General features: G+C 38.2%; 1 protein-coding gene across 1 annotated transcript in view; it reads left to right on the forward strand.

Annotated features, from left to right (window-relative positions):
• The window catches only part of LOC117405362 (succinate--CoA ligase [ADP-forming] subunit beta, mitochondrial-like), a 37208-nt gene that overhangs the window by 556 nt on the left and 19268 nt on the right, over positions 1 to 17384 (forward strand). Inside the window, exons 2-7 of the mRNA XM_034008356.3 lie at positions 1411 to 1594; positions 8965 to 9064; positions 9895 to 10057; positions 11094 to 11222; positions 11504 to 11642; positions 16986 to 17147. Coding sequence (XP_033864247.3) covers positions 1411 to 1594; positions 8965 to 9064; positions 9895 to 10057; positions 11094 to 11222; positions 11504 to 11642; positions 16986 to 17147 — 877 coding nt within the window. The remainder of the gene's footprint in view (positions 1 to 1410; positions 1595 to 8964; positions 9065 to 9894; positions 10058 to 11093; positions 11223 to 11503; positions 11643 to 16985; positions 17148 to 17384) is intronic.

The following is a 17384-nucleotide window of genomic DNA, read 5'->3' on the forward strand; positions in this document are numbered from 1 at the left end:
GATCTGATGTTGAATTTTGGACACTGATGCTTTTGAACCAAGATCATCTCTCTAGCACCACACACTGCGGGAGGATATGCTGGTGTTGCAAAGGGAATCGGGGTTTGTTATGTTATAGTACAGTATACGGTAGTAGGGGAAAGGTCAAGGTTGCCATGCAACGGTAAGAAAAGTCATACGTTTTGCTTAATGTTATGCAATCCGCTACTCGCAGAGTTATTTATGATCCAAACCGTACCGGTATAAGTGCATGTTGACAGCTTACGTACAGTCACATCCCACAGTTAAACAGCACATGCATATTATTTCCTTCACCTCAAATAATAACACTTAATTCGCCTTGGATAAAGATGTCTGCTAAATAAATAAATAAATAAATACATAATAATAATAATAATAATAATAATAATAATAATAATAATAACAATAATAAATGCTTTTACTGGCGGTATACAAATAATGCAACACCTGTCACTCTGACCTGCAACCTAACCATAGCAACTGTCCAGTGGTATTTACCTTATATGGGGTCGTTTGGTTTTAAAATAGTGCTTGGAAATTTTAGTTTTATTCAGTTTTAAAGTACTGATCACATTTAGCTTGAGAAATTCCCAAATACAAAAAGAAACACATTGATTGCCAAAAGAGTTGTCTTTGTGTCTACTAATAAAGGAAAAGGAAAACAACTTGAACTAGTATTTACACTTCTCTTTACTGTTAATAGTGTAGAAGGTTTTCAAAATAGTTTGGAGTACCATGGCTGTAAAAACCAGGCATGTATGAAAAAGTAGCAAGTAATCTGTCTTAAAATACACCTCCTATGTTTAAACCCGCATATGGCTTGCAGTGTGGTTATTGCTAAAACAATTAAGACATTACATTTTTTTTTGTAAATTAAGAAAAATAGCAGGCTTTTTTTATGGTACACCAGTGTATAGTGTTATGTATCATTTAATCTTTTCCACTTTTTGGTCATGATTGGTCAGGCAGAAGATTGTTTGTAGTTTACCTTCTGGAAGGGGTTGGGACTTGTGACTGATCGCTCTTTGACGGTTTAAAGATGGGGTGAAAAACAAACATTTTAACCCCTCACCCCTGTAAAAATGCTGCTTTCTGCTGTTTTAAATGTGGAACCTCATATGCAGACCTGCAATAAGAGGTTTAAACTACCAGTATGGTAGTCCTAGATATAATGTTTGCCTCTGTCTGCCAATTCTCACTGCTATGCTAGTCAATCTTTAGTTTTTAATCTGCTGTCCTCACTGTATGGTGTTCTTGTTGTATGTTTCAGTTTATTATCTGTCAAATAAAAAGGAAACTAGATATGAAACAAAGCACTGCACTGTGGGGATTGACTGTGCTGGTTCAGCTCCATACAGCTCTATACAGTATTCTCTTTCTGTTTACCAGGTGCTTGGTGGAGCTTCAGGATTATTTGCTAGTCATGGATTCCAACAACTCCAGCAGCAGCAGAGGGCCCTCTCACTGCATGAATACATGAGCATTGGGCTGCTGAAAGAGTCGGGCATCTCCGTACCCAAGGGAATGGTGGCAAGCTCCGCTGAAGAAGCCTATTCAGTTGCCAAAGAGATAGGTATGGTGGTGGCTTTTACCAGTTCGGTATGTGTAGCCATGCAAAGTGGGTTACAGTATACTGTTGTGCTCATTTTAATAGTGTTATGTATTACAAGAAGACATTTTGAGTAGTTTATCTTTTGTGCATTCTTGCCAATAAGTTCCCACACGGATAATAATTTGCAATTAAAATCCTCCCATCTCCTTCCTTCCTTGTTTGTAGACTGTTTATAAAACTTTTTTTTTTTTGTAGTGTTTACCAAAGGTCAGATCAGCATCTGTAAAGGTTTTAGTCGATATCCAGCAGCACAGTTATCTGAATGTATAATTTATTTATTTATTTATTTTTCCTCCAATTTCTCCTCACCGCAGCGAGTCTCCACAGAGCACAGACGTTCTGAGGTCATGTGAGCGTCCTCCGATCTCACAAGCTTAAAGCCAGAATCACTTTTACCCCGAGCAATCCAGAGCAGAGGTGGGTGGGCTACCGATCCCGGAGAACAGAGATCAGCCCTGCCTCTTATCCACTCTGAATGTGCTCTGTCTGGCCAGTAGGGTTCGCTGTTGCGCGATGAGGAGAAGCAATCCCTGCTGGTTTCCCATCCCCCACCCTGGGAGCGTCAGAGCCAATGTGACTCCCTGCGGAGTCCCCAGGAAAGTTCGGCCTCTTTGCACAGCCTGGACGTGAACTGGTCCCCTCCAAGCTGTGTGACTCATCCTGCGCTCCCAGAGGCAGCGCTTTAAGTGGATGAGCCACTCGGGGGACCCCCTGAATCTGTACCATTTCTACAAATCTGGCAGTTCAACTCTTTGCTTAGTAACAAATTGTAGGTTTGTACGGCTGGTGTTGACTTTCAGTTCCCTAGCATGTATAGCAATGATCAAATGCCTATGAGAACTATTCTAATTCCTTAATGTGAGACTTTTACTCTTTATGGGCAAAATCCCTCACTTCTCAAAAGCAATAAACGTGTCTGAGAAGTAAAGGCTGCAGACATCTTGTGTGAATATTCTTTTATAATAGTAAATAATGCATAGGTTAGATTGAAAAATATTCAGCCATCACAGTATGCAGAAGCTGTGTGAGTCTGCCTTGAGTTGTTAGCACGTTAGCGCTCCTTACTAAAAAGTACTGCAGTATTTTGCAGTATTTTGCATGCAGTAGCTCCCCAGTTTATTTCTGCAAATCTACCAGGTATCAATAAAACAGTGCCCAGACAAACCTGTTTTGGGATCTATGCTGCCATAGTTTAGGGTGTGAACAAGTATTTATTTCATATCATTATGATTCTCTCAATCACCTCTAGGTATTGCCACAGTGTGTGGCTGTGATTGTTTAACCATACAGTTACAGCGTGTTTCTGCTTTTATAGTGGGGAGCTGCCTCTTCACTCTCTTGTTATGACGCCCTTGAGATCGTGTCATTAAAGCTCTTTTGATCGTTCGCGGAAACCTCAGTTGTGGAATGCCAAGGTCCTTGTTGATCACAAAAATAGCACGGTCCTTGACGCTTGTATCTGAATGTTGAAATGGCTGCTTCATAAACCTGCTCCAGATTTACAACACACTGGCCCTGTCAGTAATCATCAGAGAGAGGCTTAACATGCTCAAACATCTCCTGTTATATTATATCTGTATTTAATATGAGACCCCATAAAGGAGGGGAATGTAATTAACTGAGTCTAATGCTATAACTACACCCCAGCTTCAAACTGGGCATCTCAGGACCATTTTTATTGAAAATTCTACTACTGGCATGAACAGGGTTCTAAATGTGTGCTGTGCGGTGTGACATTTTAGCTGTGGAAGGACTTTTATGTCAAATGTTCTGAGTACATTTTATTTACATTCTTTGATTCTCTTCTGTTTTTTAAATATATATATATATATATATATATATATATATATATATATATATATATATATATACATCGCCTTGCAAAAGTATTCAGACCCCTGACCAATTCTCTCATATTACTGAATTACAAATGGTACATTGAAATTTCGTTCTGTTTGATATTTTATTTTAAAACACTGAAACTCAAAATCAGTTATTGTAAGGTGACATTAGTTTTATGTTGGGGAAATATTTTTAAGAAAAATAAAAAACTGAAATATCATGATTGCATAAGTATTCAACCCCCACACATTAATATTTGGTAGAGCCACCTTTCGCTGCAATAACAGCTTTAAGTCTTTTGGGGTAAGTATGTACCAGCTTTGAAACACAGTGTCGGAGTGATTTTGGCCCATTCTTCTTGGCAGATTTGCTCCAGGTTGTTCAGGTTGGTTGGACGACGCTTGTGGACCTCAATTTTCAAATAGTGCCACAGATTCTCAATGGGATTGAGATCAGGACTTTGACTGGGCCACTGTAGGACATTCACCTTTTTGTTCTTGAGTCACTCCAATGTTGCTTTGGCCTTGTGCTTGGGATCATTGTCCTGCTAAAAGGTGAATTTCCTCCCAAGCTTCAGTTTTTTAGCAGACTGAAGCAGGTTCTCTTGCAGTATTTCCCTGTATTTTGCTCCCTCCATTCTTCCTTCAATTTTAACAAGATGCCCAGTCCCTGCTGATGAGAAGCATCCCCACAGCATGATGCTGCCACCACCATACTTCACTGTGGTGTGTTTTGAGGCATGGGCAGTGTTAGGTTTGCGCCACACATAGCGCTTTGAGGTTTGGCCAAAAAGCTCTATCTTGGTCTCATCTGACCACAAAACCTTTTCCCACATCGCAGCTGGGTCACTCTCATGCTTTCTGGCAAACTCCAGACGTGCTTTCAGATGGTACTTTTTGAGTAACGGCTTCTTTCTTGCCACCCTCCCATACAGGCCAGTGTTATGCAGAGCTCTTGATATGGTTGACTGGTGCACCATTACTCCACTCCCAGCCACTGAACTCTGTAGCTCCTTCAAAGTGATTGTTGGCCTCTCTGTGGCTTCTCTCACAAGTCTCCTTCTTGTTTGAGCGCTGGGTTTTGAGGGACGGCCTTTTCTTGGCAGTGCATGGGTGGTGTGATGCAGCTTCCACTTCCTGATTATTGATCCAACTGTGCTCACTGGGATATCCAAACACTTGGATATTATTTTGTCCCCTTTCCCTAATCTATGCATTTGTATTACTTCATCTCTAACTTCTGTAGCATGCTCTTTGGTCTTCATTTTCCTTCAGATTCACAGCCTGACCAATGATCCTTCAACAGTGGGGTTTTTATCCAGAAAATGTGACAGCAACTTTAATGGTTCACAGGTGGAGGCCAATGGTAAGGTAATTGTGTCCTCGTTAGGGCAATTTCTTTAATCAGTGTAAACTGGGAGCTTCCACAGCACAGGGGTTGAATATTTATGCAAGCAAGATATTTCAGTTTTTTTAATTTTTCTTAAAAATATTTCCCAACATAAAACCAGTGTCAACTTACAATAATTGATTTTGAGTTTCAGTGTTTTAAAATAAAATATCAAACAGAACGAAATTTCAATGTACCATTTGTAATTCAGTAATATGAGAGAATTGGTCAGGGGTCTGAATACTTTTGCAAGGCACTATATACAGTATATATATATATAAAAATATCACAGACATTTGAGAATCTGTAAACTGCTCTATGATTTAATTAACAAAACTGAATGCATTTGCTCTTAGTGTTCAGTATACTGTGAATTAAATAGTTCCTGGGAATATCCCTGTATAAATAATAACATCTTCTGAAACACCTCAGTTAGTTGCAATACACCATGGCTCTTCAACTAGTTTTTTAAGGGGGCCAGATTGGAAAAAAGTTAGCAGTAGGTGGGCCAGAAGCATTTTAATCTGCACATTTTTAAGCAATATAATAAATATGATATAACGTAATGTTAATATATTGAACAAGACTTAGACATTTTACCATATTAATAGTACTTTAATAATAGAACAGTGTGAACATTTAAGGGAGTATCATTCCAAACACTTTAAAATCTATGTGACATTAATAGTATAACTGTTGTACTATAATATTATTTATTTCTTAGCAGACGCCCTTATCCAGGGCGACTTACAATTGTTACAAGATATCACATTATTTTTACATACAATTACCCATTTATACAATTGGGTTTTTACTGGAGCAATCTAGGTAAAGTACCTTGCTGAAGGGTATAGCAGCAGTGTCCCCCTCCTGGGATTGAACCCACGACCCTCCGGTCAAGAGTCCAGAGCCCTAACAACTATTCCACACTGCTGCCTATATACAGCCTGAGAGTGAGAACTTGATTTGGTTGTAAGGAAGGTAATTTGACTGAAAAAAATAGTAAAATTATACAGAAAAAACTTTCATCACACAGTATGTGAGTGTGCCACTTAAACAAATACACTTGTGTCTTTGTTTTTATTCCATCTCGGACACAAAAACGAACACTAATAAGTTAAAAACAAACAGATTAGCCCAATTAGTTAATTTCCCAACTAATGACATTTGATGTTTCTGACCGAACTGTTAATCTTCTTTTGTATACTTTTTAATGAATGAAACCGTTAAGTGTTTGTCGTGTTGGTCATGTATGATGTAATGACCATACAAAGATTTTGCAGTCAATATTATAATAAAATGAATGTATAATGAAAAAAATAAAAGCACAACAAAAAAAATAAACAATGTTCTCCTGTCCGTACATTTAAACTGTTACATTAAAATTTGAATACCTGATGTCAGTACGAGTATACAATATGAAAAACAACTAGTTTTTTATACTTCAGAGCAAATGAACGAAAGGAAGTACAGTACTGTAAAAACAACAGGAAATACCTGTTCATTATATACTCACAGCGGTTGAGTCATGACTGTCTCTCTCTGTTAATTTGCGAACTGAGATTCACTCTCAGCAACAGCTCCCTTGCTTATGTCTGACATATTAAGAGTATAACTGTTATACTGTAACAGTTAATAGTGAATTTCAATGCGAAAAACTGCACTTCTTTCCTTGAGCCACCTTAATCACATTGTATTCCTTAACTACTGACACACATTCATTGCACAATAAACACACTGGCTTTACGTTTGGTACAGTTGGTAAAATAAGTATTTATTGGTCCACTCATTATTGAATCTACAATTTTCACCATCAAATTTTCTCTTCTTACAAAATAAGACTTTAAATAGCAACACAGGTGAAAAACAAAAATCCCTCACAGAGTACGCAAGGAGGAACTCAATGGAACTGGCTGCGTGAGTCACGCGGAGTGGTTTCACGAAGAGGTGGTGTGATGCACACGCTGCTTTGACGGATACAAAAATAAGACACATGTCTAACTCAAATTGATTTACAATGTTACTGGGTTTTTGTTTTGTTTTGCTTTTTCTTTTTCACATTTATTTTAGTTAATTTTTATAGTTTTTGCTGACTTTTGGTGGGCCACTGGTTGTCCCTTGCAGGCTGGATGTGGCCCGCGGGCCGTCAGTTAAAGAGCCCTGCAATACACCATGAAAGCCAGTAAAGATTGCAGTTTATACAGCAAAAGTTACCCAGCCCTATTCGAGCAACAGGCTCATGCTGTCAGTCGAGCTTCTTTTATAGGGCTTATACTCACGTTTGCTGCTGTTCTTCAGTGACTGTCCAAAAATAACCCAGCTGTTCATGGTTATCTATTCCTGTCCTGACCTAATCTTTGAAATCGGATACCCTTATTTACTTGGTTTGGAAGTGCATATGAAGGCAGCTTGAGCAATAGTGCTGTACTTTTCAAATCCTTTAATTTTCTTCACTTTATTAAGAATCTGAATTCTGTCATTTTGTCTGAGTGGTTTATTCTTACTATGTTATTTTTTTTATGTGGCAGGTGTAGAAGTGACGTGGTGCACAAGTAACGACAAACAAGTGATTTCAGTGTCCAACAGTGTTTTATTTGGAGTGGAGGTTTATTGTAATTCCAGATCTTTTGTGACCGGAAGTAATAATCCCAGGCAATACACAGCAATGTGGCAGTTTTACACGTGGCGATTGCCTTAGAATGTGTACGGTTTCCTGATATGATTTTTCTCTTTTAATAAGCATATTTTCACGAGAAATAAATTTGGCATGATCCACTTGCTTGTTTGCCACTAGTATGGGAAATCTTATGTGCTGATAGTGTCTGTCCAGATGTCTGTCTGTCTGTCTGTCAAACTGTACATGGTGAACACAAAACCTGCATTTTTATCACACACTCCAAGTCTCTTGTAGATGTTCTGGATTGCTTTTGGCTAGCATGTGATCCACTCATACAATGTATCTTTTGAGGTGTGTGATAATGAGGATCCTCTCTGTGTGTTCATTGTTTTTCGATTTCCGATGCGCCACACTTGTATGTTATTTTAACACTTGTCATTGATGAGCTTGGACTTTATTTTGCACCTCACTACATGATAAATGAATCCAGCGCTACTTGCTTTTGCACTTGTATTAAACGTCTTGCAAAACTATTGAGGTAAAAGAAGGGGTAATATGTACAGAATAATATCAGAAGCCTACTGCCAAAATGTGACCTCCTTACTGTGCATTGTTGCAAATGATTTAGATTCACCATTTATACTGGGTTTTTTAATCAAGTTGTTTACAAGCAGGCCATACTCGCTGAAGCATGTAGGCCTAATTTAATTATTCGTGTTGTATGGCGTCATACCTCCGTGATGGATAATTCTGTACATATATAGCCTTGGAGAAGTTCTGTATTATCCTGAGATAATTCAAACTGAAGATCCAGTGAAAGCGTAGCAATACAGTGTATAAGAGCAAAAGCTTGCAAGGGCTCTTTTGATAAACCATACCTTTTTATTGGTGTACACTTTAAATCTTCAAATTACAAATGTATAATGTTTTCCTTTAATTTTTTTTTAATCTAGACATTCTTGTATCTTTGTCTTTATTTCTATAATACAGTCAAACTGTTATCCGAACAGCCCCTTGGTAACCTGTCTTGTTGTGTGGCATACTCTTCTGCCTTGTTGTCATTAACCCATTGAGTGCCATTGTCCTAATTTGAGGACAGGCTACTTTGCAATTTTTTGTTATTTGAATTCAGACCTAAATCTTTGGTATTTAAAGAACAGTGCAGTACTGTATGTTATTTATGTAAAGGTAAATAAAAATAAAGTTATCGTTTTAGGGGAAATGGGTAAAGTCATTTAAACAATTAAACAGCTATAATCCGATTTATCCAAACAATGTGACCTGTTCCAAGTTAGCTTGGATAATAAAGGATTTATTTTATCATTTTTAAACTTTGCAACATTCTGTAGAAGTGACCTTTGAAATCCCCACAGTAAGATACAGAACACTTTTTTTTGTCTTTTTTTATTTTTTAAAGTGCATTACGACAGAAAGTTTGCAGTACAAAGTCGTTCTTCAATACGATGTGTTTTTTTATTTGTAGGTTCCAAGGATCTGGTAGTGAAGGCACAAGTCTTGGCTGGTGGCAGAGGAAAAGGCACATTCGAAGGAGGCTTGAAGGGAGGGGTCAAGATTGTTTTCTCGTGAGTGACTTTTTACAGGCCCTCAGGTTTTAAAATCCATTGCTACTGCTTCCTTTTGTAATAGTGTTTTTCAACTTTTAAGTATTTTTTTTCACAATTTCACAATCCTGGGTAGCTCAGATGGAATGGCTGGAGAGCAAGGGATTCACTTGTCTGCTTTGGGTTGGGCGTGTGAGTCTGGGGTCTGGCCATTACTGGCATGGGACAAATCCTTGCACAAGGCTTGAAACTTGCACTAGAGAGTGGCACAGGAATGACACTTGAGTTCTGTACCATCCCGTCCCATCCTAAATGTTCCTGTCCCATCCCATCCTGTGAAAAAAAATTCAGTGTCATTATTGTTCCCATCCTGTCCCACCAGAACTGCTCCCGTCCCGTACTGTTCCGTGCATATAATTTGTTTTCGTTCCTGTCCCATCCCGTCTTCACAAAAAATGTCCTGTCCGACCCCGTCCTGTAATATTTAAGAAAAAGAGAAGACGCTGATTTCTTTTAACCTCTCACTGTATGACACACCTTTCAGGCAGGATATCTTTTAGGTTACCCTTTTTTTCTTGTGTTTTTCATTCTCATCCTGTTCCCAATATCCTGGTAAATTAGGATGGGTAAAAAGCTTGAAACTAAAAGACATTGCTCTGCGTTACCATGCCATCTTGTTTATTTGCCATGTTGTTATACTGCTAATGAGACATAGGGAATTTTGGTTTAAAGCCTTGGTTATTTCTTTTTTTAAGCACAAAATTGTTATTACAACACAAGCCACCTAATATGTGCCAATTTACAGGACAAGAAACCCAGGTTTGGAAAATGACTTAATTCTTTATTTTTAGCCCTGAAGAAGCCAGAGATGTTTCCACCAAAATGATTGGGAAGAAGTTATTTACAAAGCAGACAGGGGAGAAGGGCAGAATATGCAACCAGGTGTTTATCTGTGAGCGCAGGTACCCAAGACGAGAGTACTACTTCGCAATCACAATGGAAAGGTCCTATCAAGTGAGTGCTTGCACATTTTGTAGTTTTATCCGTAGCTTTACTTTATGTAGTCTCATTTTTCTTCAGATTTCAGTAATAGAATGTGCTAACATTTTCATCTGATGCCTGTAATCTGTTTTGGCCACACTTCATGGAAAAGTCCCAGTTATTGCCACTAGATGGTACAATAGTAAAGAAAACAGTGAGTTTTTTAAATTGTTTCAGATCTAATTTTGTAGCTCTCCTTCACAGTAAGACCTTAAGCACAATATGCTTTTTTTGTTAATTAGTTTTTTTATGTTTCTCACTTTATCAAAGCAAACTAATGGCAGTAATTAAGAGTAAGCCATTATGTGCTTTTCAGTGTCACACATTTATGTACAGCTGTGAACAGGCACACTTTGCTTGTCTGTTGTGATGGAGATTTGTGTGTAATGTGTTGTTAAATAAACAACACATTACCTTTAATTTTATATTACCAACTGAGAACCACTGGGCTATAGTTTCAATGACTCTACTCTAGTCTTTAACTCCTATTTTGTGGATTGAGAATACCAAAAAAAAAAACACCTGTTAATATGACAATGCAAACATCTAGGTAATATAACACAAGCACCCTCAGGTTGTTTGATTCTCATTTGGTAACATTAAAATGGTTATTTTTTTCTCTTAGTTTGCCACCAAGAACCAGTGTTTTATTTTTATATCATGCGGAATTAACCATTTACTTCAGATGACAGATTTCATGTGTTTTTGTTTTACAGATTTGGTGTCACTGCTACAAGTGGACATTCAAAATATGCTTTAGAACACCCAACACGAGTAGTAAAGACACATTTCCTTATAAATACATATTTATTTGTGGCACTTGAGATTTACTAAATTAATTTTTTACCTTTCAACGTCCCAGATTCCCCTTGCTCGGATATGGCTTTCTAGTCGCTTGTTTTAAGATTCTGCCTCTTCTGGTAGATGCTGTATATTTAAAACAGGTCAATACTGTCGTGTGCATGCCATTCACATTTCAGTCATGTTGTCTTTGAATTTCCATTTAAAGGGCCCAGTTTTAATAGGAAGCTCTCAGGGGGGTGTCAATATAGAAGATGTAGCTGCAGAAAATCCTGAGGCCATCGTCAAGGAACCAATTGATATTGTTGAAGGCATCAAGATGGAACAAGCTGTCAAGGTATTCTATTCAATGAGAGAGGTGCAACAATGAGAAGGCTGACTAGGTTCACCTTAATAGTGATGAGCAGGATTCTAAATACAGACCTGTTTTGATCAGATAGGCAAGATAGAAGACCAGTATTGGGAATTAAAATTAGTCCAGCATACAATCCAAATAACTTTTTTTTTCAACTAGATCCTCTTCAATAGAAAGCTTAACAGTTTGGTCAAAGTGTGGGTGTGTGTTTTAGGGGTTCAAGCTCATGATGTGTGGTTCATATTGATCCGTCTGTACTGCAGGTCGCACAAAAAATGGGATTCCCGCCTAACTTGATCAACGAGGCTGCAGAAAACATGATCAAGCTGTACAATTTATTCCTGAAGTATGACGCTTCCATGTTGGAGATCAACCCCATGGTGGAAGACTCTTCTGGAAGCGGTACTGTGTCTTTCTATCAGTGAGATTTAAACTGCCCTTATATACCAGGATGCAGCTGCCAAAAAGGCCTTTCACCTCTGGAGGGCTGGGATAGAACCTGGCTGAGGTCACTCATGATGTGTGTCAGGTGGTTTCAAGAGGACATTAGTCACACAGTGTTTCTCTGCTTGAGACTGAATGACGGGGCTTGTTCAGGTCAGCATGTAGGTGTGGTTGGTTGCAGAATTGTCTTCTATATGTATTTAGTAGGTGTGGCTAAAGTAACATTACCACATGATTTGAATTGAGTTTCAGAACTTAGGACACTCAAGACAAGCTCAATGCCAGTTCCAGGCAGATTTAGAGAAAAATGAGAACAGAACCTAGAACCACTTAGAGTAATTGCGAATGCCATAAAAGTAAAATATATATATACTGTATAAATATATATATACTGTATATATATATATAAATATATATATACTGTATATATATATATATATATATATATATATATATATATATATATATATATATATATATACTATATATATGTATATATATATATATATGAATGGAAGGATAGGCTAAATGCAAGGCCCTAGGTAAATGTCTGTTTAAGAATCTTCCCCTCCAATTTTGATTGACTGCTTCCTTTGTAGGAAACGAGAACAGTGTTTCTGCCTTGGGTACCTGGTTCATGGCAATGTCATAAAAACATCTTCATTTTTGTTCTCTACAGTTTTGTGAGAAGCCTACATTTATTTTTCTAAAAATCTCCTGTTCATTTTGATAGAACAGCTTTTGTGCCTCTAAGACATAACTGTTAGCAGATAAATTCTAAACACGTTTTAAAGCATTATAAACATGTGTACAGTGAGCTTAAACTCTTATTTCACATTTTGAAATTCCTGAAGTTGTAACAGAGATCATGCAGTACATATACAAAATAATATTGCCTTTGCAGTAACAGTTAGTTACCTTTAGGGGGCAAAAGGGGTCTTGTGTCTGGGTCATTAATTCTCAAGCTTCCAGCCCTCCTGACTAATGTTTGGTTTGCAGGCTACCTGATTGATCACATGTGAAAGGCAAACCGGAACAAGCCTTTTGGGAAGAATAACAATCAAGTTTGCCTCATGGCAACTCATAAACCAATATGACAGCATTCTCTGTACTCTGCCGTAGTCAGGTTGTAGTTTTTTTAGAAGGTTTAAAAAATATATATCTTGGTATTTAAATGAGCAAGCAGTCTTTTTAGGTAGCCCTAAATGTTTAAATTTTTTTAAGGAATTATGAAGCCTCATTCCACAGAATCCCTAAAGGGACATGGTGTGAATTAAAAAGGAAGGTTAGCATCTCCTGGGCTCGACATACAGTATATTACCTGTGAATCCCCTCATCAATATCAGTGAAGCCCTTTCTGCGAAATAATCTCCATAGTTCTAAAAATACATTTGAAATGTCTTTCACTTATCACATAATTATGACGGGTTGTAACGGTTTATTATCTGGGTATAAATTCTTACAAGAACCGTCACTAGGATCTAATAGTAGAACCAAGTTCTACATACTACTCCCTATTTTGCCCCAATTTAAATACCAGGGCATCGCAGCTACATAATTTTACAGAGCAAGTTGATTTACTCAAAGAGAACATGGAAGAAGGAAGCGGATATTGCACTGTACCATTTATTGCACACAAGTCCTCAAACACCAAATAGCTATTCAGGGTTAGAAACGAATGCTCACCCATTTGCACGAGGCAAATTCAAACTGATGAGGACTAGTTGGTGTTTGTGTCTCAGTAGTCCTGTGGGCGTGTACTTAAAAAAATGTACAGATGTACTCTCGCGTTCACAGGCTTGCATTTAAAAAATGACAGAAAAGTCAATTTTCTAACAGGGTGTAGCAGTGGGGAACAAACATTGATAATGCTTACAAAATAGTCACTCAGAACTGAAACCCCTTGTCATGCCGATAACTGTGTGAAACTGATGAAGACAAAGACTGCCAAATAAAGGCATATCAAAAGCATAACAAGAATTACTTCACCCCATAAACACCTCTGTGATTTTACAGTTAAAAGTGATTTTTAGACCAGCGCACGCCCTTGCAAAGCATACACGACCGTGTTCTGATTTTGAATGGAGAGGTGACCTGGATGAGGCTAAAGGATTAAATGTGTGGTAAACCTGTAGAAATTCTAAACGGGCACAGGAGTGTATACCCGCTATCGCGAGGACCCAGCGTCCAGCCCACTTAACCAGAATGGCAACAGCTAAGTATTTGTTGGTTATCTCGGACGGTTCTACATATAGGTCCATTGCTGAGACAGTGATATGCTGCGTGAAGTATGCTGTCAATGGTGTTGTCCACACAGACTTTATTGGGGTTTGGAATGTGGGGAAGGCAGATGCAGAAACCCAATAAATGTATCTGGGAACAAGCATTAATGTTTATTGTATCTTTTTTTTTTTTTTTTTTCTTTATATACAATAAAACGAATCTAAATTTATAAGTGTTAATTTTTTTAGGAAAATACAATTTAAGCCTAATATCATTGGGACCCCAACAGCTGTTGTTGATTCTGACTCCACATATTATTATTATTTATTTCTTAGCAGACGCCCTTATCCAGGGCGACTTACAATCGTAAGCAAATACATTTCAAGTGTTACAATACAAGTAATACAATAAGAGCAAGAAATACAATAACTTTTGTTCAAGCAAAGTACAAGTGTGACAAACCACAATTCAATAATACAGCAGATAATAGTGATAGTTACATCAGGATATGATTAAATAGTGATAGTTACATCAGGATGTGATTAAATACAAAGTACTACAGGTTAAACACTTGGCAGATTACAGTATTCTGAAGTACAGGATTAAATGCAGTAAAATAAGGGGCAGATAAGAGCAAAATAAAGCACATTTACATGAAGGGTGATAGTGTCCCAGGATACAAACAGAGGAGTTCTACAGGTGCTCTTTGAAGAGGTGAGTCTTGAGGAGGCGCCGGAATGTGGTCAGGGACTGGGCAGTCCTGACATCTGTAGGAAGGTCATTCCACCACTGCGGAGCAAGGGTGGAGAAGGAGCGGGCTCTGGAGGCAGGGGATATACTTCACATAAGGACGTTTACATCAGGACTAGCAAGTTCCAAAAGTTACTAGTCCTTAGGACTAGTACCACAATTCTGTTAGTTTCTAAACCTGCTATTGAACAAATCTTAGTAAATAACCCACAGGTATATATACATGTGTTCTTAGCAATTTTAAAGGGTAACATTTCTTACAAACTAATTTATGTATCTGGAAACTATTACGTAGTACATTATTAGTTTCTTGGCTTTATCATGACCGGCCGCGAAATATGCTATAACATTTCCTGTGCTTGTCTTAATGTATTTTATACTGTAGAAAGAAATACATAGGAGGTAATCAATATTCATTCATTTAAAACATATATTACAATTATATGCATATCAAACAGATTCAGTAATACACAAAACATGCAGTTTACAAACCATCAAGTTTTTTTTACCAGCAGTAAGTTTATGTGCGAATATCTATGTAAACCAACATCAGCTAGTTTCCAGAAAACATAAGTTAATAATGAGCCCTGAATTTAATTCCCTCAAACACACACAGATTATTATTATTTGTTTATTTAGCAGACGCCTTTATCCAAGGCGACTTACAAAGACTAGGGTGTGTGAATTATGCATTGGCTGCAGAGTCACTTACAACTCACCCGAAAGACGGAGCACAAGGAGGTTAAGTGACTTGCTCAGGGTCACACAATGAGTTAGTGGCTGAGGTGGGATTTGAACCGGGGACCTCCTGGTTACAAGCCCATTTCTTTAACCACTAGACCACACAGCCTCCTAGACAAACTTGAACAATGACGCTATGTAGCAGCAGTTTTTTAAAGATAAGAAAGTGCAGGGTTGCCTTAGCCAAAAGTCCTGCAGCAATAAGACCTATTATTCACGGCAAACACTGCAGTCTCTAACAGTTCAGTGGGATAGTAAATAAATATAGTTCCCATCTAATTTACATTCAGCACAGTTTCACAAAACATAGTATTTTACCCAGCGACAATTTTCTTTAGCTTAACAACAACGAAATCCACAACTTTCAGTCAGCAGCACCAGAGTCATAGTAGTGTAATCCAAAAGTCAAATAAAAACATAAATTCAGCATAAAAGAAAAATCAAACCCATTCAAAGGTTTCTTCTACAGCTCAAGAGTCCAGTCGTCAGCCCACTCAGCTTTTACTGCAGCCCGCAACACGGTTTTGTCTCAGCAACACCAGCGAAGGAAAAAAAAATATTCCAAAGGATTAATCCTAAGACCGAAAGCAGCTGTCAAAACTTCTGTCCTTATTAGTCTGTGTCACCATTCTATTTAAACTTTGTTAGTTTGGTTTTAAAGAAGTCAGAAATCATTGCTGTCACTAAGGCGTGTACCCACCATACTTGGTTGAATTCTCTGATTCACCGCCCCTGCCCAAACGTCCCCTCTTACGCTCTGACTAACCAAATTTAAAGGGACATAGCATACCGGGCACATTTGCAGATTGCTACAGGGTGTGAAATACAAAGATAATATCTTTATATTTGAGCTCGAGACCAAAATATAGCTCAATCAATTGGTTAGCCATACCTGTGTGCTCTGTTACCCCAATCTATTACAAGGATTAACCACAAACTTGTGCTCCCGAGATAAGTCGTGCTCACAAGATATTATCTTATGAGAAGAGATACTAACCCTCTTTTTTAATTCACCCCCTTTAGAGGTTCCGTACCATTCCCTGAAGGGGAGAAAAAAAAAAAAAAAGCCTCTGACTGTGTGGTCTGCTTTGAACCCTAAACAAACCCTAGCTGCTCCTTGCACCTCACTACCAGTGCTCTTTGTCAGGGTGGTTGGTCATCTTGATCAATACCTTCAGATGAAATCCTCTGCAGCCATCATCTTCCTGTATCATCTCCCTACTTTCTGACCACATACAATAATGATCAGTAGTTGTCTTCAGAAAGCAAATCTTGTGCTTCTACGTAGTTAGCTAACCGGTAAAGGTGCTCATGTTAGGTGGCATGCTGTGTAGTTTAGCTCTTTTCCCTTGTCTCGTGGCTACGTGGTTTTTAATGACTATCGGGGAGCTCCCCCTATTGCAATAGAATGTATCTACTTCCCCATTCTCCAACTGATTAACTGTGCAGGTCATCAACTATGCCAGTCCAACATTTCCAACTAAGGTAGCACGGTACCCCAGGCACTATACTGTCTCCTTTATTAGACTGTACTTCCACTGCATTCATATTATTGAGTCTGTGTTTTGTTTTTTGTTTGTGTTGCAGTGATGTGCATGGATGCCAAGTTAAACTTTGATTCCAACGCAGAGTATCGTCAGAAGAAAATCTTTGAACTGCGGGACTGGAGCCAAGAAGACGAGCGAGACAGGCAGGCAGCCAAATCTGATCTCAACTACATTGGCCTGGATGGAGACATTGGTTGCCTAGGTATCAATTCTGTGTAACTGTCTAATATTCATATACACCATAAATTCTATTCCTAGAACAACACTGACTGTTGTTTCCAGCAAGGTTTGTTAAAAACATAGAAAGCGTGGCCAAGGATCTAAATATGCAATTACTGGTGCGGTACCATGAAAAATAGGTCACCTGACCCAACAATTCACAGCCATCACCATCATGGTACAAGTGCAGCATTGTTGGGTGGACTTGACCCTCAAGATT

The sequence above is a fragment of the Acipenser ruthenus genome, chromosome 9, assembly GCF_902713425.1.
Source record: "Acipenser ruthenus chromosome 9, fAciRut3.2 maternal haplotype, whole genome shotgun sequence".
Lineage (NCBI taxonomy): Eukaryota > Metazoa > Chordata > Actinopteri > Acipenseriformes > Acipenseridae > Acipenser > Acipenser ruthenus.